The 27,368-nt window shown below is 40.8% G+C and overlaps 1 protein-coding gene across 1 annotated transcript in view; it reads right to left on the bottom strand.

Moving 5' to 3' along the window:
* The window catches only part of LOC132494191 (mitogen-activated protein kinase kinase kinase 15-like), a 121,386-nt gene that overhangs the window by 23,748 nt on the left and 70,270 nt on the right, over positions 1 to 27,368 (bottom strand). Inside the window, 9 exon segments of the mRNA XM_060105212.1 lie at positions 3,523 to 3,628; positions 3,844 to 3,974; positions 6,175 to 6,302; positions 8,540 to 8,602; positions 8,604 to 8,665; positions 10,255 to 10,342; positions 15,326 to 15,421; positions 17,639 to 17,688; positions 26,131 to 26,238. Of these exon segments, the coding sequence (XP_059961195.1) occupies positions 3,523 to 3,628; positions 3,844 to 3,974; positions 6,175 to 6,302; positions 8,540 to 8,602; positions 8,604 to 8,665; positions 10,255 to 10,342; positions 15,326 to 15,421; positions 17,639 to 17,688; positions 26,131 to 26,238 (832 nt within the window).

A 27,368-nucleotide genomic window follows, 5' to 3' on the forward strand; every position in this document is an offset into this window, starting at 1 on the left:
AGTATGGAGGTTCCTTAAAAAACTAAAAATAGAACTACCATATGACCCAGCAATTCCACTACTAGGCATATACCCAGAGAAAACCATAATTCAAAAAGACACATGCACCCCAATGTTCACTGCAGCACTATTTACGGTAGCCAGGTCATGGAAGCAACCTAAATGTCCACTGATGGAGGAATGGATAAAGAAGATTTAGCACATATATACAATGGAGTATTACTCAGCCATAAGAAGGAACAAAACTGTGCCATTTGCAGAGACATGGATGGAGCCAGAGACTGTCATACAGAGTGAAGTAAGTCAGAAGGAGAAAAACGAATATCATATATTAAAGCATATATGAGGAATCTGAAAAAATTGGTTTAGACAATCTTACTTACAAAGCAGAAATAGAGACACAGACTTAGAAACAAATGTAATGATACCAAGGGGGAAAGGGGCGGGGTTGGATGAATTGGGAGATTGAGATTGACATATATACACTATTGATACTATGTATAAAATAGATAACTAATGAGAATCTACTGTATAGCACAGGGAACTCTATTCAGTGCTCTGTGGTGACCTAAATGGGAAGGAAATCTAAAAAAGAGGGGATATATGTATATATATAGCTGATTCACTGTGCTGTACAGTACAAATGAATGCAACATTGTAAAGCAACTATAATAAAAAATTTTAAAAAAGAAATAGGGATTGATAAAATTTAAAAAAAATCTCTTTGTTATCTAAGTGTGGCTGGAAGAGTCATGGGAAAGGACCATTGCCCTGAGCAGGCGTGGGAGACAAAAATAAAAATAAAAATTACACCTTTTGAGTCCGACAGGCTCAACATGTTGTTATGCACATAAACTCGATTCTCTCAAAGGCTCCTGCCAGCTCGAATGACCAGTGACTTCTAAGTGCAAATTAGTATTTAGTTCACTAATGCAGACTTCACTTGCACTTGCTATGAGCCAGGTGCTGGTTAAAGCACTTCATCAATATTAACTCATTTAATCCACATAAAAACCCTCTGAAGTGGGTATTATGAGCATCTCTGTTTTATATACTTATGAAGAAATGGAGACACAGAGAGCTTAAGTGACATGCCCAGGGTCACACAGCTAGCAAGTGGTTGAGCCGAATTTGAACCAAGGCTGTTCATAGCCACAGATCAGAACAGAGTTCCTGTCCCGAGTTCCATTCCTGGGTATCTACCGGAGAGGGATGGAAACATATCTCCACACAGAGGCTTGTATGTGAATGTTCACGGCAGTATCATTCACTATAGCCAAAAAGGGGAAACAATCCAAATGACCATTAACTGGTAGATGGATAAACAAAATGTGGTCTATCCATACAATGGAATGCTATTCAGCCAGAAAAGGAATGAAGTAGCGATACACACTATATATAGCACAGGTGAACCTCGAAAAGCTTATGTGAAGTGTAGGAAGCTGGATACAAGGGACCACGTACTGTATCATTCCGTTGATAAGAAATCTCCAGAGCAGGAATATCTATACAGAGAGTAGGTCGGTGGTTGCCTGGGGCTGGGGGTGGGCATGGGGGTTGACTGCAAGGTGGCACCTTTTGGGGGTGCCAGAAATGTTCAAAAATTGGATTGCGGCGATAGCTGCACAACTTGGAAAATTTACCAGAAACCATTGAAATGTGCACTTTAAATGGGTACATGTTACAATATGTGAGTTAAACCTCAATAAAGCTGCTGCAAAACCAAAAGCAAAGGGGGCTGACCCTGGCCACAGCGGCCCTGCCTCCTGTTCTAGCTGGTTTACACCGATGGTGAAAAGCCTTCAGAGGAACACAGGAGGGGAGGACTTCGGGCCAGGAAGTTGTCTGAGGCCTTTGCCTCTCCTTCCAGGCTCCAAAAGCCTCCGGGCATTTGCGTGGAAATGCCCCACTGTGTCCACCCGCACCCAATCGGAGTGTGGCACCAGCAGCTGAGATTTCTTTACAGAACCGCTCTGTTTTGCAAAGAGTAATTATATGCAGGGGAATTTCCTACCCCAAATGACACCCCTTCTTTATTATCCCCCAAACACCCCTGCATTAGTTTGCAATGCAAAATTCATGCCTCCTCAAGCCAATTACTTGGGAAAATGTGATATGCAATGATGAATTATACATGCGTTTTCTTTATGATTTTTTTTTCTCCTTGGGGATGGTAATTATGAGATAAATTGTTGGGGGTTTTATGTCTTGAAATAACTCCTTGCCATATCAGAGCCCCTCTTGCTACATATTGCTAAGCTAATTGGTGGCTTCCAAAGAGGACAGAAGTCATTTTTAATTAGGCTAGTAAAAAAATATGCCAGTCATACAGACATACTCACTGATACATACATGTTGAGATATATACATTTATATCAGAAACAATGAATGAAAATTCAATACACTCTTTGGGAGATTCCGGCGGGGTCCTTGGTGTAATAGTTCCCCATTTTGAGGTGCATGTATCTCCTTTGGTGTTACAACTGAGAAGTCATTTCTGATTCATAAAAGTTCTCTTTAGATAGAGAACGAGTCTCTACTGTGGGCGTCCAGTGGCTGACATAACAACAACTCTCTTGTTGAAGCAAAGTCTTTCAAAGCTGAGACATTATTCACCAAAACTAAAGGCAAGTCTGTCCACTCTATAGTTTGGTGTTATAGGGATAGAAAACAATCATCTGTCTTTTATAACTTACATCGGAGCTATAATATTATAAGCGTTGTTTCATAATTCCATCAAGCAAGATCTTTGTGATGCTTTCATTACACCCTAGGGGGAGCACAAACCTTTACTTAATCAAAATCAGTACTTCTCTCCAAGGATCAAAGTTTCTGTTTTGCTTTTAAATGGGAATTACAAAAAGCCATAGGTGGCTTTTGAGCATCATTCTACTCATTGGTCGTGTACATGGAAAGCTAGCTGGCAATTTTATTCCACTCTTTGAATCCAGTCCCTCTCAAAACATAAATGATGCTATCACTGACACATGGAAAAGAAAATTCAATTGCTCAAACCCACTTAGAATACCAAACCCGTCTTAGAATACCCTAAAAGAATCAGCCTCTCTTGGAAACATAATCATATGAAAGCACGAGGTACCAGAATTCCCTAAAGCAACAGGCTATTTTTATAAAAGACCAATAAGATGTTCTAATAAGTTGTCTGAGGGATGCTGTTATTCAGAATTCCCCACGATTCTGAATAAGGTGCTACTAACTTAGAAGAGATGGTGCCATTTTGCTGACTGGTTAGAAACCCTCAGAAAACCTCAAGCAGAGGTTTTCACCTACTCCACTTTGGAAGACAAGGAAGAAACTAAGGCAATCTCGTTGCCACAAATAGCTAAGTACATCATTATGACAGAGTTCAAACACTTTGAAGTTGGGGACAATACACCGTCCACTTCAACTACCAGTTGTCCACTGTGCACACAGGTGCTTGGTGAGTAACTTCCAAAGGACTGCAGTTGCAGCAAGCCTAACTCCAGAATGGCGACCCCACGCCAAGCTCTGTCTGCTTACCAGCAAAAGTCTCTGTACATGGATTCACTCCTGCAAGACGTTCAGAGGTGTGGAAATCAGAGATTCTCACCACTCCGCTATAGGTATTCACCAGGACGCTATCACCCTTCAGAAAAGGAAGAACATCAAATGCTTAAAGACAGATTGAAACAAACTAATGTAAAACAGACTTGGACCTTAAGAAATGGTCATGTGTTTCTAGGAAGCCTAGACTGTGCTCAATCCTCTCCCCTCGGTGAGCTGGTCCACCTGCAGACACTCCAGCAGCTCATGTGATCTGAGATGCAAAGTAAAATCTCATTGGCTCAGACAAGCAAGTACCTTTATGTCTCTGTGCACAATCTGGCTTTCGTGGAGATACTTGAGGCCTTCCAGGATTTGCTTGGTGTAGAACTTGATGGTGGGCTCCTTCATCGGCCCCCATTTTGATCGCAAAAGAGCCGAAAGGCTTCCTGGAAATGGACACAGTAAAAAAAAAAACTCATCAGGGCAATGAAGAGTCAATTATAAGAGTTCAGGGAGATAAAGTGAAGTGACATTTCTAACCTAATGTAAGTACTCGCGCCCATATCACTGTATCTGGGCTAAATGCAACATCTTTCCTCCCTCTCTGTTGCCTGTTTCCCAGATGCGCAAGCAGCACAGCCAGAGAAGGGACGGGGCGTGAACCAGCACATCAGCCCAACCAGAGGTGTAGGGTGGAAAGGAACACCTTGTGACCCCCAAAACTCAGCCAGGCCACCTTTGGGCTTAGCTCTGTTCAGCTGCACAGAATCAGGAAGAGAGCGCAACAGTGCTCTCTGAACTCTGAAGGGCTGGCCTGACGCTGCACATGCTGCACAAGCGTCTCAGCCATTGGGCTTGGGTCAAAGCCACGTTTTATACCTCACCCTGAAATCAGAGGTGGACAGGAGCAGAGTGAGAGGCCCTTAAGGGAGACAGGGACCCGAACTGGAGGAGGTTGGGGCTCTCTGTCCTCACTGTGAGAAGCTCCTAATGCCAGGTCCCAGGGGCAGGACGGTCTTCACACCACCCCCCACCCTGACTCCAATTATACTATTAAACATTGAACTTTGGGGCCAGAAGAAAATCTCCCTTCACTGCCTTCTGACCCTGTGTTTCAGAGATTATTGTCCAGGCCCTCAGCATCAGCTAGTCGCCCTTACACAGTGCTATGGGACCTTGCTATGCCTCAGTTTCCCCATCTGTAAAAGGGGAGGTGCACATCTATCTCCAACTCTGTGGTCATCCTCAAGACCTCACGTCTGGAACACAAATCAGTATTTTCTGCTAGACTATGAGCAATCTGAGGGAAGAAGAAACTGTACATCATCATAAATGTAACCCTCAAAATCTAGCCCATTGCCTTGCTCTTAAGACATATAGTTAGGTTTTTAATGTAATGGCAGGCTCTTAGTAACTATGAGTTGAAAGAATGAATGAATACAGATTTCTAAATAAAGTTTTTATATTTGCATTCAGATTACTATTAATTTTATCATTATTTTCTTTTTTTTGCTGTACGTGGGCCTCTCACTGTTTTGGCCTCTCCCGTTGTAGAGCACAGGCTCCGGACACGCAGGCTCAGCAGCCATGGCTCACAGGCCCAGCCGCTCTATGGCATGTGGGATCTTCCCGGACCAGGGCACGAACCCATGTCCCCTGCATCAGCAGGCGGACTCTCAACCACTGCGCCACCAGGGAAGCCCTATCATTATTTTCTTAAAATGAGCACTTACTGACTTCTTGCTCTCTGCCTGGCACCGTTTTGAGAGCTTTACAAACATTATCTCACTTACCCCATCCAACAAGCCACTGAGATAGTGTCATTATGACTCCAATAATTATTACTATTCCAACTATGATAGTACTTATTAATAATCCAATTTAAAAATTCATTTATTCAGTCAGAAAACTGAGGTCACACAGCTTGCAGATGGAGGGACCAACTCAAACTAGATGGCCGGGGTCTTCCCTGGTGGCACAGTGGTTAAGACTCTGTGCTCCCAATGCAGGGGGCCCGGGTTTGATCTCTGGTCAGGGAACTAGATTCCACATGCACGCCTCAACTAAGAGTTTGCATGCCACAACTAAGGAGCCTGCCTGCCGCAACTAAGACCCAGCACAGCCAAATAAATAAATAAATATTAAAAACAAACAAACAAACAAACAAAAACCAAACTAGATGGCTGGCTCCAGATCTGAGGAACTCCTACCCTCGCACTCTACTGTCTGCCTTTGGGGATCTTGTGGATAAAGCACTGGTGTTCGATTTCCCTGTCAACCTGTTATTTTGCAACGTCATTTAAAAAAACCTCCGTTTCCTCTTCTCCAAAGCATATTTCAACTCCTAAACTGTGAAGGCCTCAAGGCCAGAGACTATGCTTTATTCATCTCTATGTCTCTAGTGATCGGCCCAGCAGCTGGCACTCAGTAGATCCTCAATGAATATTTGATGATTGAATTACCAGACCAGGAATAGACTGTTTATGTGACACTGGAAAATCTGTATCCAACTCCTCTGGGAAACAAATGGTCTCCCACGCCTAAAATGTCTGTCATTTTTTAACGGCAGGATGAATAACGATGTTCATATTATATTTTCATCAGTGATTTTCAGGGTATGAGACCAGAAGACCAGTGACTACTCACCCCCAGGCACCTGCTCCATAAATATCTTAATGTAGCCGTCCTTGAAAACAGAGCCCAGGTACTGAACAATATTGCAGTGCTTGCGGTTCTTGTGCAGGGCGATCTCCTCATGCAGAGGCTGAGAGTAACTGGTGAGAAAAACAAAGCCAATGTCACCTGCCAAATCCCTGGAGCTTGGGGCCCATATATCGCACCTCACCAGTACCTGTCCTGCTGCTGGCCATCCCTTCTTTGTGGGAATGTTCTCTCCCTTGGCTCCCATGAGACTATTCAGCTTCCCATCTGTAGAACAGGGGATAATAATACGAAGCACTCAGGGCTGCCGGGGGCCAAAGTGTGTCAAGTTTCTCAGGCACCCAGTGGAGTGCCTGGTGTGTGGCAAGTGCCCAGTGAATGGCTGCTGCTGTTACTATGGCTATTTATAGGGCTTGAGCTCTCCAACCATCCTTTGTCTCTCTCAACAGCCTCTCTTCCTCTGCTCCCCCATGAAGGGAGCTGTTCCAGAAGGTTCTGTCCTCAGCTGCCTTCTAGTCTCATTCCACAGACTCATTCCAGACTACAGCAACAGCCACCTAATGGACCTCCCAGCCTCAGCCTCTGGCCTCTTCAGTCTATTCTTCCCTGGCCACCATATTTCCCCTTCCTAAAACACACACCCCATCACATCACTTCCCATCCTAAAGTCCACATAAAGACCACATTGTTTAACATGGCACACAAGGACTTTCAAACTCAGGTCAGACTACATCTTTAAAAATGTTTGCCTCATCTCAAGAGCCGCCCCCTCCCCACTGCCCTACATCCTATAGTCGAGTCACAACAGACAATTTTTTCTTCTCTCAGTACACTCTGTGCTTAACAGCTCTGCTTCCCCTCAGCATAGAATGCTCTGGCCTCCTTTTCTGCCAGACGAACTCCTACTCATCCCTCAAAGGCCAGCTCAAAGATGATTTATATTCTCAAACTTGCCACAACTCAACCAAGAAGAGCAATTCATTCCACTCCTATGCTCTACAAACACTCTGTGAATCTCTGTATTATGGCACTTGTCACTTTGCTCTACCAAACTGGGCACACCCTAACATTAGGACAGTATCCTACTCTCCTTTCAGTCTCCAGTGCCAGCCCAGAATCTGGCACAGAGAAGGTACCCAATATCCTAACTTCAGCCTGTAAATTTAGGGAATGGGACAAAATAGTCTCTAAGGTCCCTTCCAGCTCTAAAATCCCAGGAACGACCATCAGCAGTGAAGAGCTGAAACGACTAACACAACCAACTGAAGGAGGTGGTTCAAGCTAGCAATTTTCCCCCAACAAACAACTGCAACGCCTTATCCATCATGAGAATAAGAGACAGAATACTGGAAGAGGAATTCAAGAGACTGGATCCTAGTCTTGTTTCTTCATGTCCTCAGAGAAGTCATTTAACCTTCTTAGCCTTGGAAGAAGTTGGATGAGTTCATTTCAGACCCCGCTTTATAATTCAAATATCACAACACACAATCCCATTAAAAATGAATAGATGAACAAGTGAATGAATGAACGAATAAATGACAAAGGGTCTTACAGCTGCTACAAGTCACTTGTAATCCATCCTTAATAATTCACTGACCACCTGGATGGAGGGCTGTGTGCACACAGCCATCAGTGTCCAGCACTGAAGGCAACGCTGCAGATGTGGTCTGAGCACACCGGTGGAGCACGGAGCTATTATTTCTTATACTGTGGCCATTACTGTATATGTAGCTTCTCTACAAAAACACTTGACAGTCAACACATTCTTGTTTAGAATTAGGAGGGGTATGAATTCAAAAAGGAATAAACCTTTAGTTAGACTCTTAAAAAAGTGTAGGAGAAATAAATTGGTAGTACTTGTGGTTTAAAAAACAATAGTCCAAAATCTATGGGTGAGGTACAAGGGTAGGGTATTAATAAAATAGTCTGTATAGCAAAAAACTAAAATTTTGTTAACCACATTTAATTTTCTGTAAGGATACATCTGAATAAATAATAGCCATTTCAAATTGTTACAATGAGAATTAAAGCACTGAGTCATATTTTAAAATATTTGCAAACAAACACCTATGTAAAAATGTAGAACTTTATTTCCTCCTGACGGGTGGAAATAAAACTACAGTCTTCTTTTAAAATGTGACTCTGCAATCCACATGCCTCCAAGTGAAGTTGTTCCATTTTCTCCATCTATTTATAACATGCAGAGCACAAAAGCAGATCACCCTTATTAGAAGAGAATTACAAATTTTTTTGATGACATCATGCTTTCATTATGCGCCATCAGCAGTGGGCACGGGAGTTGGGCTATGGAGGTGGCAACTGTAGAAGGCGGAGGCCCGCCCCGACCTGCCTGCTGTCTCTCTCTGGAATTTCTTTGATGGCTATTCGCACTTGATTGCTCAGATCTCTGCCGGATCCCATATGTGCCCTTCCCCAGCACCACTCTCTCACCATTCGCATCGTGGTCATACTCATACTAAGGAAAAGCAGCAAGATAAAAAAGCACACAACTTGTGGTGGAGAAACCCCATAAAAGCCCAAACATTGTCCTGCAATTTTTAAAAAATTTATAAATAACATTATTTGAGTACCAGGCAGGTCACATTTCTTGGGTTATATACTTTTCATTAAATAATTGCTTTTAAGGGGTAGAGTTGTCAGTTACTCATATAGTCGTAACATGATTTTATGAAATAGAATGCAAGAAATTTAAAAATACGGCTCATATGTAACTTAGTGGGCTCACCTTTTGGAGAACTTCCCTCACTTTGATGCTGCAATTTAAAACTGCTTCTAAGCATGTCAAGTACCCCAAATAGGTGCCCTCTTACATGATCCCTTATCAACTTGCCAGGAAAGCAACCACTTTCTATAGCCCAGAAAAGAACTGAAGGTAAATAAAACTAAAATTGTCTTAATAGAAAGTACATATGCTGCCCCACTCCTGCTTTTAGAGGTACAGATCTAGCATTAAACACATACTGCAAAATTCCACCTGTAATGAGTATTGCTCTTTTATTCCCCCAATCTTATCATCAAAAATTGTACAGCTGCATTCCAGTTGGTTCTTCTCAATGATTAAAACAAATGTAACTCTAGACTGAGCAATATTTATTTAAAGCAGAGGCAGCAAGGGATTCTTTCTGTTATTTTCTGTGCCCCCTATACCTGCTTACAGAAGTGCACAGAACACATATGCATGTGGACGTGTCCCTTCCCATCCACTTCTAGGGATGCTCACGACAATTAAGGTTACTAGTGGGTCTCATCACTGTCTGATTTAACCAGACATCCGTCTGCTTCATAACAGGCTTTTATCTCCCACCTTTCTCTGTTACCTTCAAAGTGCATCACTCAGTTCGTTTCTACAACAAACTTTGATTCTAAGCTAAGCATTCGAGTACCTGACTCAATTATTAAAATGAATCCCTTTGATATTTTCTGTAAGAAATCTCAAAGAATTCATTTCAGCCCACTTGAAAGTATAGTAAAATCTCACTAAACTACAAGGACCTGAATTAGTGGCAAGTCATAATAACTGTGCAAGATTTGAACACATGCGTGGTGGTGTAGTTATCTGTGGACTACCACTGTGCTGTCCAAAAGAGCTTATGATGACCCTTTCTTAATATTAATATTAATTTCTTCATATTATCATATTTAATATACTATATGCAAGTAGATATAACTAAAGTCATTTTAGGCATAAATGAAAAAGTCTGCTTCTATTTGCCCAACTATTTCTCTTGTAGTTTCACAAACATCATTAATTAGCATAGAAAAAGCTTTTCCATCAGTTGTACACAAAAGGGAATTTTAGTCTAGTCCATGTCAAATTTTTCTTACACATTCTGGTTGATAGGATGCCAAAGTAATGAGGTTTTTCTATAGAGATGCATTAAACTTAATCTCTGACAGTCATGAATACTGATGGCTAGCTCGTTCATTAATGAGTATTTTAAAATATACACATAAAGAACTTTCACAAAAAAATGGGACATTTTCTTTAAGCATCAAAGACACAATAAATAACTTTTTCCATGTTCTAGGTCTTCTGTGACTCACCTCTAAGGTATCCTCATCGGTCTCTCCCTCCAGCTCCACTGTACTGCCCACTCCATTGGTTATCATCTCTTTGACCAAAGAGCAAAACCTAGAACACCAAACGTCACAAAGTTGCCGCTAATTATGATCACTCCCATTCCTTTCCTCTAACTTGGCCTGACTACATTAAACTGTGATTAAATAAACCAAGCTTTTACAAGTTATGGAACAATCACTCCACTCCTTGATTTGACATGGTAGTGTACTGGTTATCTAATCTAGTTCAAATACCCGTATGATACTTGAATCCCCTCTATACAATATCACCACCAACTGGCTGGCTAATTGATGCGTGAACACCCCCAGTGACAGAGAACTCATTACCTCACAAGGCAGCTCATTCTTTGGTGAATTCAATGAGAAATGCTTCACTTATATTGAACTTGAGACTTCTTTTATGTGGGTCTCATGTGTAGACTGCTTAGAATTAGTCCCTTTCTACATAACTGCCCATTAGAAATGTACATAATTTTATTATATCCCTATAAGTCTTTCCTTTTTGTTCCCTCAACGTTTCCCCCAGGACTTGTTTATGAGTCACTTCACTAACTTGTAATTCTTCAAAGGTGTCCCTGTATTATTCTTCAAGTCTGGTCCCAGGACCAGTGCTCCAGGGGTGATTGAATTAGTGCTAAGGATAGTGGGACCATCACCTCCTAAGTTGCCAGCACTCTAGCTCTTAGTGAGAAATAAGGTCTTGTATAAGGAGAGAGGTGAGAAGGAAATGTGTAAGACGACCTCATCGTTCTGTTGACACAGACTAAGCTTAATATCAACTATAACCCATAAATCTTTCTCACAAATGCTGCTGGGCCACATCAGCCACTCCCTAGACTTGTGTAGTTGTTTATTTGCATACAAATGACTTGACTCAGAAGATTTGTATTCAGTATTCTCTCTTAAGGTAGCAGGGAAGAATATTGCATACTTTAAGATAATTTCCAAAAAACACTAGAATGTTCTTTTCTCTAACCCATCCCACCTCTGCTTTTTCTAATTTTTGAAAGCTGGGACACAACAGTCAGGCTTCTTAGGAGACATGTGGTATGCATGCAACAGATTAACTAAAATTTGAAAGACAGTATCAATTGTTGTTCAGAATGTGGAGCAACTGGAACTCTCATATGTTGCTGGTGGAAGTGTAAATTGATATATCTACTTTGGTATCAACCAAAGCTGAATATAAACCTATCCCATAACCTAGTAACTCCATTCCTAGGTACATACAGTGCAGAAATCAATGAATATGTTCACGAAAAGGCATGCACAAGAGTGTTCATAGCAGTTTTATTCATAATGGCCCCAAACTGGAAACAATTCAAATGTTTGATAGAACAGATAAATTGTCATATATATTCACACAATGGAACACTACACAGTGAAAAAAAGAATGAACTAATACAACATGGCTGAATCTCATAGATATTATTTTAAAAGAAACAAGTGAGAAATAAAAGAGTACATACTTTATGAGTCTATTTATTTGAAGTTTAAGAACAGGCAAAACTAACCACTGGTGATAGAAATCAAAATAGTTACATTAGGAGCGGGTTTAATGACTGGGAAGGGGCACAAGGCACCTTCTGGGGTGCTGATATACTTAACACACTCGTCTGTATATTACACCTCAATTAAAAAATTATTTAAATGTATGACAAGAAAAGGCACTGAGGAGAGAATGAGAGTCAGAAGGTAAGCTTTGTAGTAAAGGGATGTTCTGCTTGATATTTGGAAGCATTTTCCAACTCTAAAATTGAAGATTGTGACCCAAGGGTGCCCTGGTCTGATATTTAGTCTGATTTCTAAATACGTTGTGATAATGATTGTCTGAGACGCACTGAATTAAAATGTTCTCAAATTACATGATACAAACTCTCTCAACAAACTACGAATAAAGGAATCTTCCTCAACCTGATAAATGTTATCTATGAAAAACCTACCAGTAACATCATGCTTAATGGTGTAAGACTAGCTGCTTTCCTCCTAAGATCAGGAACAAGACAAGGGTGTCTGCCCTCGCCACTTCTACTCAACATTATACTGCAGTCTAGTAGTCAGGACAATTAGGCAAGAAAAAGAAAGAAAGACATCCAGTTTGGAAAGGAAGAACTATAACTATCTCTATCTGCAGATGACATGATCTTGTATACAGAACATCCTAAGGAATTCAATAAAAACTATTAGAACTAATAAATGAGTGCCAGTTTGCAGGATCAATATACAAAAATTGAGTGTATTTCTATACACCAGCAATGAACCATCTGAAAATGAAATTAAGAAAACAACTCCACTTAGAATAGCACCAAAAAGAATAAAATACATATATATTTAACAAAAAAGTATAAGACTTTTACATTGAAACTCCAAAAATTGTTGAAAGACATTAAAGAAGACCTAAACAAATAGAAAGATATGCTATGTTCATGGGATGGAAGACTTAATATGGTTAGGATGGCAAAGCCTCTCAAATTGATCTGCATATACAAAGCAATCCCTGCCAAAACCCTAGCGGCCTTTTTTGAAGAAATTGACTAGCTGATCCTAAGATTCACATGGACATGGAAGCACCTGCGATAGTCAAAACAATTATGAAAAACAAGAACCAAGTCGGAAGACTCACATTTCCTGATTTTACAGCTTAGTACAATACTACAGTTATCAAGAAAATGTGGTTAATAGCATAAAGGATAGACATATAGATCAATGGAATAGAAGTGAAAGTCCAGAAATAAATGCTTACATTTATGGTCAACTGATTTTCTAAAAAAGTGCCAAGACCATTCAATGGGAGAAGAACTAGTCTTTTCAACAATTGGTGCTGAGACAACCACATATCCACATGCAGAAGAATGAAGTTGGACCCCCTACCTCAGACCATTAAAAAAAAAAAAACTCAAAATGGATCAGAGACCTAAATATAAGAGCTAAAGCTATAAAACTCTTTGAAGAAAATAACACCAGAGAAAACCTTGGGTTAGGCAAAGCCTTCTTAGATATGACATCAAAAGCACAAGTGACAAAAGGAAAAACAGATAAACTGGACCGCCACAAAATTTAAAACTTCCGTGCTATAAATGATACCATCAACAGAGTAAAAAGATAACCCACAGAATGGGAGGAAGCACTTGCAAATCACACATCTGACAAGGGCCTTGTATCCAGAATATATAAAGAACTCTTAAAACTTATTAACAAAAATACCAATAACCCAATTAAAAATGGGCAAAGTTCGGAGAAACTTGGCAAACATCACTTTGGCCAGGTGAGCCAAGTTAATATCACCAGTAATGAGACAAAGATATTTTATATCTCCCAATGTGTTGTACTGAGGACAGGGCATCACTTCTGTGGTATTCCTACCCCAAATGCATAACACTAATATAATCATGAGGGAACAGCAAACCAACCCAAATTGAAGGATTATACAAGATAAACTGCCTGTACTCTTTGAAAGCATTAAGTCAAGAAAGACAAAGACTGATGAAGAAATGTTCCAGATAGAAGGGGGCTATACAGACGTGACAGCTAAATGTTAATATGTAATCCTGGTTTAGATCAAGAACCAGAGAAAAAATATCTTTTGTTTCACTGTAAAGGACATTAGTGGGACAATAACTAAAATTTGGCTAAGGTTTGTAAATTATAGAACCATATCAATCTTAGATTCCTGATTAGATAACGGTACTGTGATTGCATAAGTGAATGTTCTTGTATTTAGGGAAACACGTAATGAAGTACCGAGAGGTAACGTAGCATTATGTCTACAACTTACTCTTCAACAGTTCAGAACAAAATAGTCATCTGCATATAGAGAGAATGTAAAACAAATGTGGTAAATGGTTAACAGTAGGGAGTTCTGGGTGAACTTTCTTGTAGGTCTGAATATTTTCCAAAATTAAAAATTAAAAAAATGTTGTAATTGGGCAAAGGATTTGTGTAGATGGTTCTCCAAAGAAGATATATAAATGGCCAATAAGATCATGAAAAGATCCTCAGTATCTTTAGTCATTAGGGAAATGCAAAACACAACCACAATGAGATTCCACCTAACACCCACTAGGATGACTACAATCAAAAGGATAGACAGTAACAAGTGTTGCAAGGACGTGGAGAAACTGGAACCCTCATACATTGCTGATGGGAATGTAAATTGGGAAAACAGTCTGACCGTTCCTCAAAGTTAAAGAACTATCATAAGACCCAGTAATTTGGCTCCAAGAGAAATTAAAACATAAGTTCACACAAAAACTTGCATGTGAATGTTTATGGCAGCATTATTCACAATAGCCAGAAAGTGAAAACAAACCAAGTGCCTTTCAAATGATGGACAAATCCAATATATCCATACAATGGAATATTATTCAGCCACAAAAAGGAATGAAATTCTGATACGTTACAACATGGATGACACTTGAAAACATTATGATAAATGGAGGAAGCGAGTCACAAAAGACCATGTATTGTATGATTCTATATATATGAAATGTCAAGAATAGGCAAATTCGTAAAGACAGAAAGTAGATTCAGTGGTTGCAGAGGACTGGGATTGGGGGGGTGGGGTTAGGTTGAGAGAAAATGGGGAGTGACTGTTAATGGATACTGTGTTTCTTTTGGGAGTGATGAAAATAATCTAAAATTACATTGTGGTGATGGCTGCAAAACTATGAATATACTAAAAACAAAAAGATTGAATTCTATACTTTATTTATTTATTTTTTTAATGTAAAACCTTTTTTATTTTAATTTAATTTTATTTTTTTTATTAGTTTCTGCTTTATAACAAAGTGAATCAGTCATACATATACATCTGTTCTCACATCCCTTCCCTCATGCATCTCCCTCCCTTATACTTGAAAATGAGCAAATTGCATGCTGTATGAGTTATATCTCAATAAAGCTGGAAAAATTATTTTCCATAAGTTAAAACTTCAGGAAAAGCAGTATAGCAAATAAATATTTTTCACAACAAAGACCCTTTAAAAGTGATTCACCATAATTAGACTGAAAATACCTGAATCAGATTAAAACTCACCTACTGCACTGGTCTTCAGTGGAAAAGTAGACTTGAAAGTCATCAGAATTATCATGGACATAAAGAAAACAACACCGTTCATCAAACTTGGATATGCTGCAAAATTTCAAAACATAAGAATGCCTATTATATATAAATTTTGATATCAATTTAATTTTTTGAGAAAAATCTAGGAACAGCTTTTCTTCCATTTTACAAATTTGAAAGTTTCATTAATGTTTTAACAAATACCCCCCTGCCCACCAAAGTGACTTATATTTCTCTATGAAATTTAAATAGGAGGGGCATTTATCTTGCTGATGTTTGAGTTTGTATTCATCAATAGACTTTAATATGTATCAAGAACTTACTATATATTCAATGTTAAGCAAAGCATGTGGGCAACAGGAATGGGAATAAAATATGGTTTCTGTCTTCAAGAGTTTATAAGGTCATTAAAAAGGTATTTGTGAAATAATTTATTGTGATATCAAAGGAATTTCTAGACTTGAAAAATATTAGGACACAGTATTTGTGGCCACACAAGGGAAGGGGAAATAAACATGGCATTTTAGCTCAAGAAAGGCCTTTAAATGTTATCTGGTCCATCCCCACCAAAGGCCTGGGTTTGACTCTACAGCTCCTTGAACAGGCAATATTCAGTTTGCCTGAAATATCCAGTGACAGAAAATCATCATATTCCATCTCCTGATGGATTTCACTGCTACAAAGTTCTTTACCTGCACTGTGCCAAAGCCTATGCAATGGCCCTCATTTTGCCAGGTGGCACTATGCAAAAGGCTAAATTCTATAATTAGCCCTTCAAACAAATGAAGCCACTTTATCTTGCCCTTTCTAAGTCGTCTCTTCCTGAGATTATAGCTTCTTTGACCATTCCTTACATGTTATAGATTACATGACAAATTACGAGTTGAAACAGCAACCGTACAGGGTGATTTAAAATGAATTACAACTAGCTTATACATGAGTAATTTTTCAAAACCAATCTTTAAAGGAACTACCACAGTTAGTTGGATAGCCTTGGGAATGTTCAACACATGCTCTTCATGTCACATTGGTTCCAGGGTCTGATTCACCCCAGGCCCTTTGCACATCCCTGTTGATGGCTAAAATGGCAGCAAGAGGTATCTCTATGAGAAGGTACAAACAGAAGGTTCTTGACTACATGTTATCATACAACTTACTTTCTGGGTAGTACATGTTTGAAAATGTTTAACACCTTTTGAATTATCTTATATTTTTTGAGCAGTATTATTCAAATATGCTAGTCTGTTCTTAAATAATTTCTCTCCCTTTAAAAGTGATGTAAACATTACTCCAATTTCAACACTGATGTGTCTAGAAAAGGATCATGCTGCATCTGGGGGTAATACGGATTCATTCATTGGCCTGTGGTCTGAGAATCAGAGAAAAGACATAGAGTTCTAGTCCAAGCCCTTAATATGATGGAAACTATGAAGATACTGAGACCTAGAGAGGTTGAATGATTTGCTTAAGGTCAAACAGCAAAAGAGGGATTAGAACTCAGATCTACTCCAGAGTTCCTCCCACCCTTGGGTGTGCTGGCAGGGTCGGACTCAGAGAGCAGCCACACAATTCAGGCCCAAATGGTCAGCGCTCCTAAACCAAATAGCAAGTGGCAGACCTCTCCTGGGAATACACCACCTTACTCACCTGCCAAGAACAATGCCCTTGGCTCCATTACTCTGCCCAGGAGATCCCAGCCAAGTATCATTACCAAGTAACTCCCAGTTTCAGTTCTGGGGGTCCCTGAGCACATGAACATCATTGGCTCAAAGAAGAAACATTTTCTCTTTCTACACACATAACTTCTTGTTTTAAAAAAGTTTGAGGGGGCTTCCCTGGTGGCGCAGTGGTTGAGAGTCCACCTGCCAATGCAGGGGACACGGGTTCGTGCCCCGGTCCGGGAAGATCCCACATGCTACGGAGCGGCTGGGCCCGTGAGCCATGGCTGCTGAGCATGCACGTCCAGAGCCTGTGCTCCGCAAAGGGAGAGGCCACAACAGTGAGAGGCCCACGTACCGCAAAAAAAAAAAAAAAAAAAAAAGTTTGAGACAAGAGAGTTTCGTCTGTTGGATACAAAAACAACTACTCTGCTATAAAAAGCCAAGAAGCCTTACTAGCAGCACATGATGAACAAGCTCGGGCAGGGCAACAAGGGAGAAAATAGTCTGTTTTGGATTCTGTTAAAAATGAGAACACCACATATTACAAATAAGTAGAAACAAAGTGATAAAAACAACATCATTATTTGTATTAAAACAATAATTACATTTTCTCTTACATTCTTACCTTATTCCTCTAATGGAAGAGGCTGTAAAATTCCATTCATGAATTTGTTTCTGCAGGAATTAAGGACAGAAGTCAGTAGTTTGATGTTTTCCATGCAAAGAATCATTTTTGGTTTCATTCTATGGTCAATTGCTTCTGCTATTTTTTACTTTCAGTAGAAGTTAGCAGTTAAAGCAAGATATTTTGCATAACTTGGAACACCAGAAACATCTTCTAATCTATTGTAAAAATTCATTTGTATCTCTAATCCAGTTTAGAACAAATGATCTAAATTTGAAATAGAAACAATAGGCATACAGTACATACACAGTGAGCAGCCTTTCATCTTCTGTCAACATATCAGGAAAACTCTAAGATGAGTTTGGGAACAGCCCACCCAACTTGAATGACCCACAAAAACGTTTGGAGAGGCAAGAATGTGGCCAGACACCAGTCAGTGTTCACCCATCTTTATTTCTTTTTCTCCCTGGGCACATAACTAGACTACATTTCCCAGCCTCCTGTGCAGTTAGCTGGGGTCATCTGATGGAGTTCTGACCAATGGGATGTGAACAAGAGTGATGTGCTCCACCTGTGGGCTTGGCTCATTAGAAACCTCCACAGCTATCCTCTCCTCTACATTCTCTTTCCCCATCCACTACCAGATGGAATTCGGACCCTGCCAACCTGGACATGACATGAGGCATAGATAAACTTTTATCATCATAGATAAACTGATATTTGGGGGATGTTTGTTTTAGCATCTAGCCTACCATGACTAATACAAAGACTAACTGGGATTTCAATCTGTACAAGACGCACTTAAAAATACATATATAACCCTGTCCTCTCCCTCCACCACCATCCCCTGCCCTTAAACTATGAACAAAGCTAAGCCTCAGAAGGAGTGTCTGAATTCCCAGTTTTAGAAGGGCCATAGGCTACAATACCAATACATTACAACAACAGAGAATAATTTTAAATAAGCAAATACATTAGGTTAGCCTGAGGAATGCCATAAATGACCAGCTAAGCCTCCCAGAGAAGTGTGAGAGCCAAATGACTGAGCATATGGCTCAGGAGAACAGCCACAAGCGATCGGGTGACAAGTTTCCTGCCATCCTGGAGCAATGGCAACAGGCACAGCTGGGAGGATGGTTCCCAATGGGAGAAGATCCATCCAGACATGTTGATGAAACACCTATTATGCACTGGGCAACGTACCAGCAGGGACATGACAGAGAATGACAAAACCCCTGCCCTCATGGGGCTTACAATCGAGTGAGGGGAGATAGGTAATAAATCAAATAGTAAGTGAAGAGTATGGTGGAGGGTGAAAAGTGCTATGAACACAAATAACACAGCAAAGAGCATTAAGGTGGGGCAGGAAGTCTTGAGTTTTCAAGCAGAAAGCTAAAGGGGGTGAGGGAGTGAGCCATGCAGATAACTGGGGGACCAGTTCCAGGCAGAGGAAACAGCAAGTGCAAAGGCCCTGAGGCAGCAGTGTGCTTTGCATGTGTGGGGACCAGCAAGGAGGGGAGTGAGATGGGAGTGGAGTGAGTGAAGGGGGAGTGCGAGAGTAGGTTAAGGAAATCATCAGGACTTTAAGCCTCCCCTCTGTGTGAGAATCACTGAGAGCTGTGAAAGATGAAAGTGGATGAAAACATGAAAGCTATCACATCAGACCCATCTTTATAGAAAGACTGAGAGTATTTCAGAGGAGGGATGTGTTCCAAGTCACTGAAAGAGGGCAGTGGTGGAGAACGGGAGTCTGCTTTGGATTCAGGTACAGAAATATGAATGAGGGCAGATTCGAGAGAGCCTGCAAGAGGCTGTATGTATATAGAAAGCTCAACCACACAAGTTTTCAAAGTATTCCCAGACAGTAGGTTTACTCTAGGGTAGCTTTAGGGAACTTCTCGATTTGGGAGGAAGATTTACTGGTTAAGAAGTAAACCACACGGAAGGACTTCCCTGGCGGTCCAGTGGTTAAGACTCTGCACTTCCACTACAGGGGGCACGGGTTTGATCCTTGGTCAGGGAACTAAGATCCTACATGCTGCGTGGTGCGGCCAAAAAATTAATAAAATTAAATTTTAAAAAAAATTAAAAAAAAGGAAGTAAACCACATGGAGCTCCCCTCCGCTTTCCCTTTACATCATAATCAGTAGGCACTGGGTGGGGGGTTCCTTCTTCATAGGTCCTACAGATATAAAAATATAGAAGTCATGCATGCGCTTGCAGAGCAGTTGGGGAGATACTTTGGAAAATGGATAAATAAGCGATAGGATGTACTTTGCACATGATACAGACAACTGGGTAGCCAACAGACGTTCAGTGGAAGGACGGAAGGAAGGAAAGGGTGGTTAGAGACACCTTCACAAAAGTCAGGACTTGGGTAATTGGAAGAATAAATTCCAGGGAGGGGGAAGGATGAGAACAAAAGTGCAGATGTAAACTCCTGCAGGGCCACAGCTCAGGGGACTGTGAGATGACAGATGAAGGTCTGGCTGGGGCTGAGGGTCGGGGAGGGAGAGGAGAAGGAGGGCAGGGTTATATAGGGGCTTGACACTTAATAAAAGACTTTGAGTTTTATCTGGAAAGTCACAGGATCCAATAATGATTGGGGACTATCAAGAGGGCCACTACAAGTGTTTTTTAAATTATTACTAAACTTTTAAGCTGAAATACAGCATACATTCAGAAAAGGGTACAGTGATCATCTCAATAAATTTCCACAAAATGAATAGCCACTGTAACCAGCATCTAAACCGAGAGACAGAACATTAGCAGCAGCCCAGAAGATTCCCTCAGATCCCCTGTTCCCAGTCACTCCTGTCGACCCAAAGGCAACTGCTATTCTGACTTGTCCCACTGTGGAGAGTGTTGCCTGTTCTGGAATATTACACAAATGGAACCGTGAAGTCCATGCTCTCTTGTGCCTGCAAGGGGAGTTTTTCATGAGCTATCTGGTGGTGTCCTGGCGGGTCAATCAGGAAAGCTATGACTGTTCTCCTCCTGTCCTGAGCCTCCTGTAAGGCAGCATTCTAATCTTTCCTGAGAAGGGATATTTCACCAAATCATGATGAGGAAACAGATTGAAGATTTTAGCTTTCTGCAGTGCCAGAAGCCCCCAGTAACAGTGCATTGGAAGCAGAGCCGGGGTGGGCTCTGGAGAAATGGGCCTGGAACTCAGAGGGAGGGGACTCCTTCAGGATCCCCTAGGTGCTGACTCAGCCTCTGCCCTCCTACCCCCAGGATGCGGACTTTCAGGGAGGGGGGATTTTTGTGTTAAAAGCATAGACTTTTTTTTTTTGGTTGTTGTTAAAAGCACAGACTTTTTGTGTGAGATGTTCCAGTTGCTAATATAAGCATAAAAGGCACCTCCCAAAGAGCTTTCCAAAACCAGCAGCCCTACCCGTATGGATAGCAATGGTGGCCACAGTGCACCTGTTGGTGACTTTGGAACCCACGAGAAGCTGAGGGAGAAACACTGCATTTGCGCCTGCTCTGTGCAGCCTCCCCGCATCGCTGTGCTGGGCGAGCTCGCACCAGCTTGGGAGGCCAGTTGTGCACGTCTCTTCCTAACCCTGTGCTCGGTGACCTGATGTTGGTTGCGTGAAACTGGCCATGACGGGAGTATTTACACCACAGAAATCAGTAAACACTACAAATCGGCCCTCTGCTCCCATATCCCCTGGAGAGCTGGTGGTTAAACACTGACCAGCGTACGTTTCTGAATCCCCGGCTGATGAAGCAGACCTTAATCTAATGTTACAGCGGTGCTGTCTGCAGGTGAACGTGTGCCTGTGTGATTGCTTCCCACCACCACAGCCCACCGGGAAGAACTGCAAGTCTGTGCAGAGAAGTTATCATTTCACTCCAGGCTAATCTGCTTGCTTCCACAACCTGCACAATTTAAAAAATGTAAATGAAGGCAAAAGCAAAGCCTTCCTCTCAAAGAAAAAAAGGCAATTTATATTTCTCTCAGACATTTGCTCTGACAACTATCAAGCACTGTGCAAAACATTTCCTCAGTCAAGGAAAGATAGCATTTGCTGCTTATATAGTTCTTTCTATTTCTTATTACAGACTATATACAAACAAAGTAACACATTTACAACTAGTGAGATACTATATGTACCGATGGAAATTCCCATTAAAGACCTGCAAACCTTATAGGTTTGTAGAATTCCATGAGAACAAAACCATTTTGCTCTAAAAGTATGAAGAGTCACTTTAATAGGATTAGTTTTTTCCACAACTACTTGTCAAAATATGAGGTGTTCACACCAGTCAGAATGGCCATCATCAAAAAATCTACAAACAATAAATGCTGGAGAGGGTGTGGAGGAAAGGGAACCCTCTTGCACTGTTGGTGGGAATGTAAATTGATACAGCCACTATGGAGAACAGTATGGAGGTTGCTTAAAAAACTAAAAATAGAATTACTGTATGACCCAGCAATCCCACTACTGGGCATATACCCAGAGAAAACCATAATTCAAAAAGACACATGCACCCCAATGTTCACTGCAGCACTATTTACAATAGCCAGGTCATGGAAGCAACCTAAATGCCCATCGACAGAAGAATGGATAAAGAAGATGTGGTACATATACACAATGGAATATTTCTCAGCCATAAAAAAAGAACGAAATAATGCCATTTGCAGCCACATGGATGGACCTAGAGATTGTCATATTGAGTGCAGTAGGTCAGACACAGAAAGAAAAATAGCATATGATATCGCTTCATGTGGAATCTAAAAAAAAAAAAAAAGGCTACAAATGAACTTATCTACAAAACAGAAATAGAGTTACAGATGTAAAAAATAAACTTATGGTTACCGGGGGATAAGGGGGGGAGGGATAAATTGGGAGATTGGGATTGACACATAGCCACTACTATATATAAAATAGATAACTGATAAGGACCTACTATATAGCACAAAGAACTCTACTCAACACTTTATAATAGCCTATATGGAAAAGAATCTAAAAGAGTGGATATATGTATAACAGATTCACTGTGCTGTACACCTGAAACTAACACAACACTGTAAATCAACTATACCCCAATAAAAATTTAAAAATGATGGGGCTTCCCTGGTGGTGCAGTGGTTGAGACTGTGCCTGCCAATGCAGGGGACACAGGTTCGAGCCCTGGTCTGGGAAGATCCCACATGCTGAGGAGCAACTGGGCCCGTGAGCCACAACTACTGAGCCTGCGCGTCTGGAGCCTGTGCTCCACAACAAGAGAGGCCGAGATAGTGAGAGGCCCGCGCACTGCAATGAGGAGTGGCCCCCGCTCACCGCAACGAGAGAAAGCCCTCGCGCAGAAACGAAGACCCAACACAGCCAAATAAATAAATAAATTTATAAAAAAAGAAATATGAAAAAAATGAGATGACATAGATCAATTTAAAAAATTTTTTAAATGAGGTGTTTTGTTACCTCTATCAATGGAATAGGGAGGTTACAGATCAGAATTTTGAAAATTCTCTTGCATCACAGTGGCATCAATGACACGAAGCAAGGTTGGCCTCTAGTACAAGAATCCCAACACTGAGGACAGGGTGCTTCATGGCAGTGGTACCTGGAGGGGGGAACATAAGTAGGGTTTTGGGGGGTGGGGGCCTGCTAATGTTCCCTTCCCTGGGTTGCACTGGTTACTTAGGTGTGTTCACTTAATAAAAAAATGCATCAAATTGTACATTTATGAGTTATGCACTTTTCTGTGTGTTTATGCTTAAATTAAAAGGTTAAAAAAAAACCAAAGAGGCAAATTTAATAGAAGATACATGCATTCTTCAAATGAGATGTATCTGTATGAACACCATGTATGTATCTTATTCTAGCTCCTTCTCTTTTGCTCCAATATTTAAAGCACACAGTGCAGGAAAAATACCCCAGCACGTTACGGCAGCTCATTTTCACTAATGGCTACTGACTCTCTTATCAATGAGGAGAAGGTTGCTTCACTGTTAAATATTAGACAAGGTTACTGGCTTACATTTGTGTTATAGACTTAATGTTTGTGTCTCCACAAATTCATATGTTGGAGCCCTAACGCCCAGTGTGATGGTATTTGGAGATGGTGGCCTTTGAGAGGTGATTAGGTCACCAGGGTGGAGCCCTCGTGATGGGATTAGTGCCCTATGTAAGAAGAGACAGGAGAGAGTTCTCTATCTCTCTTTCCATTATGTGAGAACAGGGCAAGAAGACCACCATCTGCAAACCAGGAAGAGGGTTCTCACCAGAACCTGACCATGCTGGCACCCTGATCTCAGACTTTCCAGCCTCCAGAACTGTGAGAAATAAATTTCTGTTGTTTGAGCCAGGGTCCCCAAACCCTGGGCTGTGGACCAGTAATGGTCTGCGGACCAGTACCGGTCTGCAGCCTGTTAGGAATCCAGCTGCACAGCAGGAGATGAGCGGAGGGTGGGCGGGTGGGTGAGTGAGCGAAGCTTCATCTGCCGCTCCCCATCGCTCACATTATCGCCTGAATCATCACCCCCACCCCCCAGGTCTGTGGAAAAACTGTCTTCCACAAAACTGGTCCCCGGTGCCAAAAACGTTGGGGACCACTGGTTTAAGCCACCCAGTCTGTGGTATTCTGTTACAGCAGCTCAAGCAGACTAAGGCAACTTGAAATATCATTCATGACTATATATTTTTCATATGTACCTTTCTTGAAGTATAATTGATATACAAAGAACTGCACCTATTTAATGTGCATAATTTGATGAGTTTGGACATATGCCAACATTTGTGATACCATCACCACAATCAAGGTAATAGATATATCCAACACTTCCCAAAGTGTCCTTGTGTCCCTTGGGTTTTGTTTTTATTTGTGTGTGTGGTAAGAACAAATATGATATTTACCCTCTTAACAAATGTGAAGTGCACAATCCCATATTGTTAACTATAGGCGCTGTGCTGTACAGTAGCTATGACTTATTTATCTAGCATAACTGAAACTTTATACCCATTGAACAATGGAAAGTTGTTGTATCATGATTATTTCTGATAAAGAGTTTCCAATGATTCTGAGCCTCTCCTTATTCTCTGATGTTGTATTTTATTTTTGAAGATATTGCTTATTTTTACCTGATTAAGACATAATTGCTCACACTCTTGTTTCCAGGTGGAAAAAAATCCTTCTTTGCCAAGTTGATGGCAGAATTCTCCCCCTCCTCCATGAAAACACAGACATAGCAAATAGATCTGTCTAATGTACTTGTCAAAGGTGCTACCTCTTTTTATTACTACAAAATATTTTATTAAAGAAAAAATCTGATGAAGTACTTTAGACAAATACAGATGAAAATATAGCTGTTACCACAAAACATGAGGCCTGGCCCAGCATTTGTGTAATATCTTTAATGGGCAATGAAAATGTTTCCACTCCTATATTGCTGGTGTGAGTATAAATTAGAATAGTATGAATTTGACAGTAGTTATCGAATTTTAAACATATGTAGTCTTTTTGTTTGTTTGTTTGTTTGTTTGCGGCACACAGGCCTCCCACCGCTGCAGCCCCTCCTGCCGCGGAGCACAGGCTCCAGACGCGCAGGCCCAGCGGCCATGGCTCACAGGCCTAGCCACGCCGCAGCATGTGGGATCTTCCCAGACTGGGGCACGAACCCGCGCCCCCTGCATTGGCAGGCGGACCCCCAACCACTGCGCCACCAGGGAAGCCCATCCTGAAACATCTACACGCGCGTGGTATGGTGTAACCACCAGGATGTGCCCTGGCGTATTTACCATCAGCTAGAATGCAAAACTGAAACCTAAATGTGCATTAGCAGGAAAGTGGTGAAATAAATTATGGCTCATCCATACCCAGAAATGCACCACCATGATATGGGAATATAGGGAATATCACATTTTAAAAATCGGGTGGATCAGTGTGTGCTATATGAAAAACTGTCCATGATGTATGGATCATTTAAAAAGAGTAAGTTGCAAAAGAACAAATCTCACCATATGATCTCACATATGCTTCTTCCCCCTATATATATGTATATTATATATATAATGGATATATGTATACACACATTATACATATATAACTGAGCTTAGAGAAAGGTATAGATGGACATCCATCAAATCATTGGTGATGGGAATACATACCAAGTTTGGGGGATTTGGAGGGACTTTCACTTTATTCCTTATCCACTTCCTTCATGGTTTAACTCATTTTTTTCCACAAGTTTATATTTATTCGTATATAAATACATATATATACACACACACACGTATATATTCACATATGTATATACACACATAGCTATACATATAATACAAATATATATATTTGGAAAACCCTGCTTCCTTTCCTCCATCTGTGATTACACTCCCTCATATACTCCTGTAACTCAGAAGTTAGGCATGGGTGCCTGTTCTTTCAAGTACTACAATATAGTTGACTCTCCTACTTGAAAACTGAATTTTTCATTAAATAATACAGAATAAAGAGAGAGCTGTTTATGATTGTTTTCTTACCATTTCCATGGGTGAGACGTGCCACAGAGAAACTGTCCTCTCCTCAGCTTCACTGTTTATAGAGACATACGAAGGCTGGTAGACTTCGGTTGGTTCTATCACCAGAACCTAAAAGAAGAGATTTCTGTAATGTGTGGGAACATGCCACATAGGTTATCTTGCCCAGTGAGGAAGTGGGAAGCTCTGGACTCCACAGATCCTCTACGTGTACCTACTATGCAGCAACCCTGCTCTAGGACTGGTGGATACGGAGGCCCACAATCCCTTCCCTATGGGAGGTCTATGCTCTGATGGGGCAGATAGTGTAACTAACAGATAAGGATATGCAATAAGATAAGATACAGACCTCTGAAGAAAATAAGGCAGAATAATGGTGAGGAAGGGGTGGGGGACACTTCTTTCTTTAGACAGAGGGGTCAAGAAAGGCTTGCCTGAGGAAGTCACAGAGAAGAAAGAGGAAGGTTACAGTTTTTGAGAGAAATTAGGAAGTAAACTTGAGGATCCACAGGTAGGTACCCAAGTCTGCAAAAAATGCAAAAGGATGAAGAGTGAGGTGACAGTCCATCAGTCATATTTTATTTTGCTGGGGGAGAGGGAGGGAAGGAAGGAAGGAGAGAAGGATGGAGAGATGAAGAGGAACGGGGTAAAAAAAGGGGGAGAGAGATAGAGAGAGAATGAATTTCCAAAGCAAATAAAGCAACATGTTTATTGCTAAACTGGGGTAGAGATTACATGAGGGTCCGTTCCATTATGTTTTTGGTACCTTTCAGTAGGTTTGAAATATTTCATAATTCAAAGAAGATTTAAAAACGTATTACCCAGGCACAAAATCATTATCATAATCATTTCAAACAACGTAATCTTTTATTCGATGTTTCATGAAATTCTGAACACTGAATGTTCACAAAATCTTATGACATAAACACGAAACACAATTATCTGAAGTTATCCCAGTTTCTGGGATGCTTAGATGTCTTATTCATGACTCCTTATAAGATGATCATAAAATTGAAACAAAAACTCAATGAAAAGCTAAAAGCGATTTTGCTTTTCAATAAAGTTTTAAAAAGTAATCAGTGGCATTGGAGGCAAACCAAAGCTCAACAGGAAACAGCTGTGAATTTGAAAATTTTACTATTAGTGTTGCATTGTTGTGGAACCAAGTTTCTCCTCCTCAGCACTATGGACATTTTGGGCTGGATAATTCTGTGTTGGGGGCAGGAAACTGTCCTGTGCAT

Source organism: Mesoplodon densirostris, chromosome 7, assembly GCF_025265405.1.
Source record: "Mesoplodon densirostris isolate mMesDen1 chromosome 7, mMesDen1 primary haplotype, whole genome shotgun sequence".
Classification (NCBI taxonomy): Eukaryota; Metazoa; Chordata; class Mammalia; order Artiodactyla; family Ziphiidae; genus Mesoplodon; species Mesoplodon densirostris.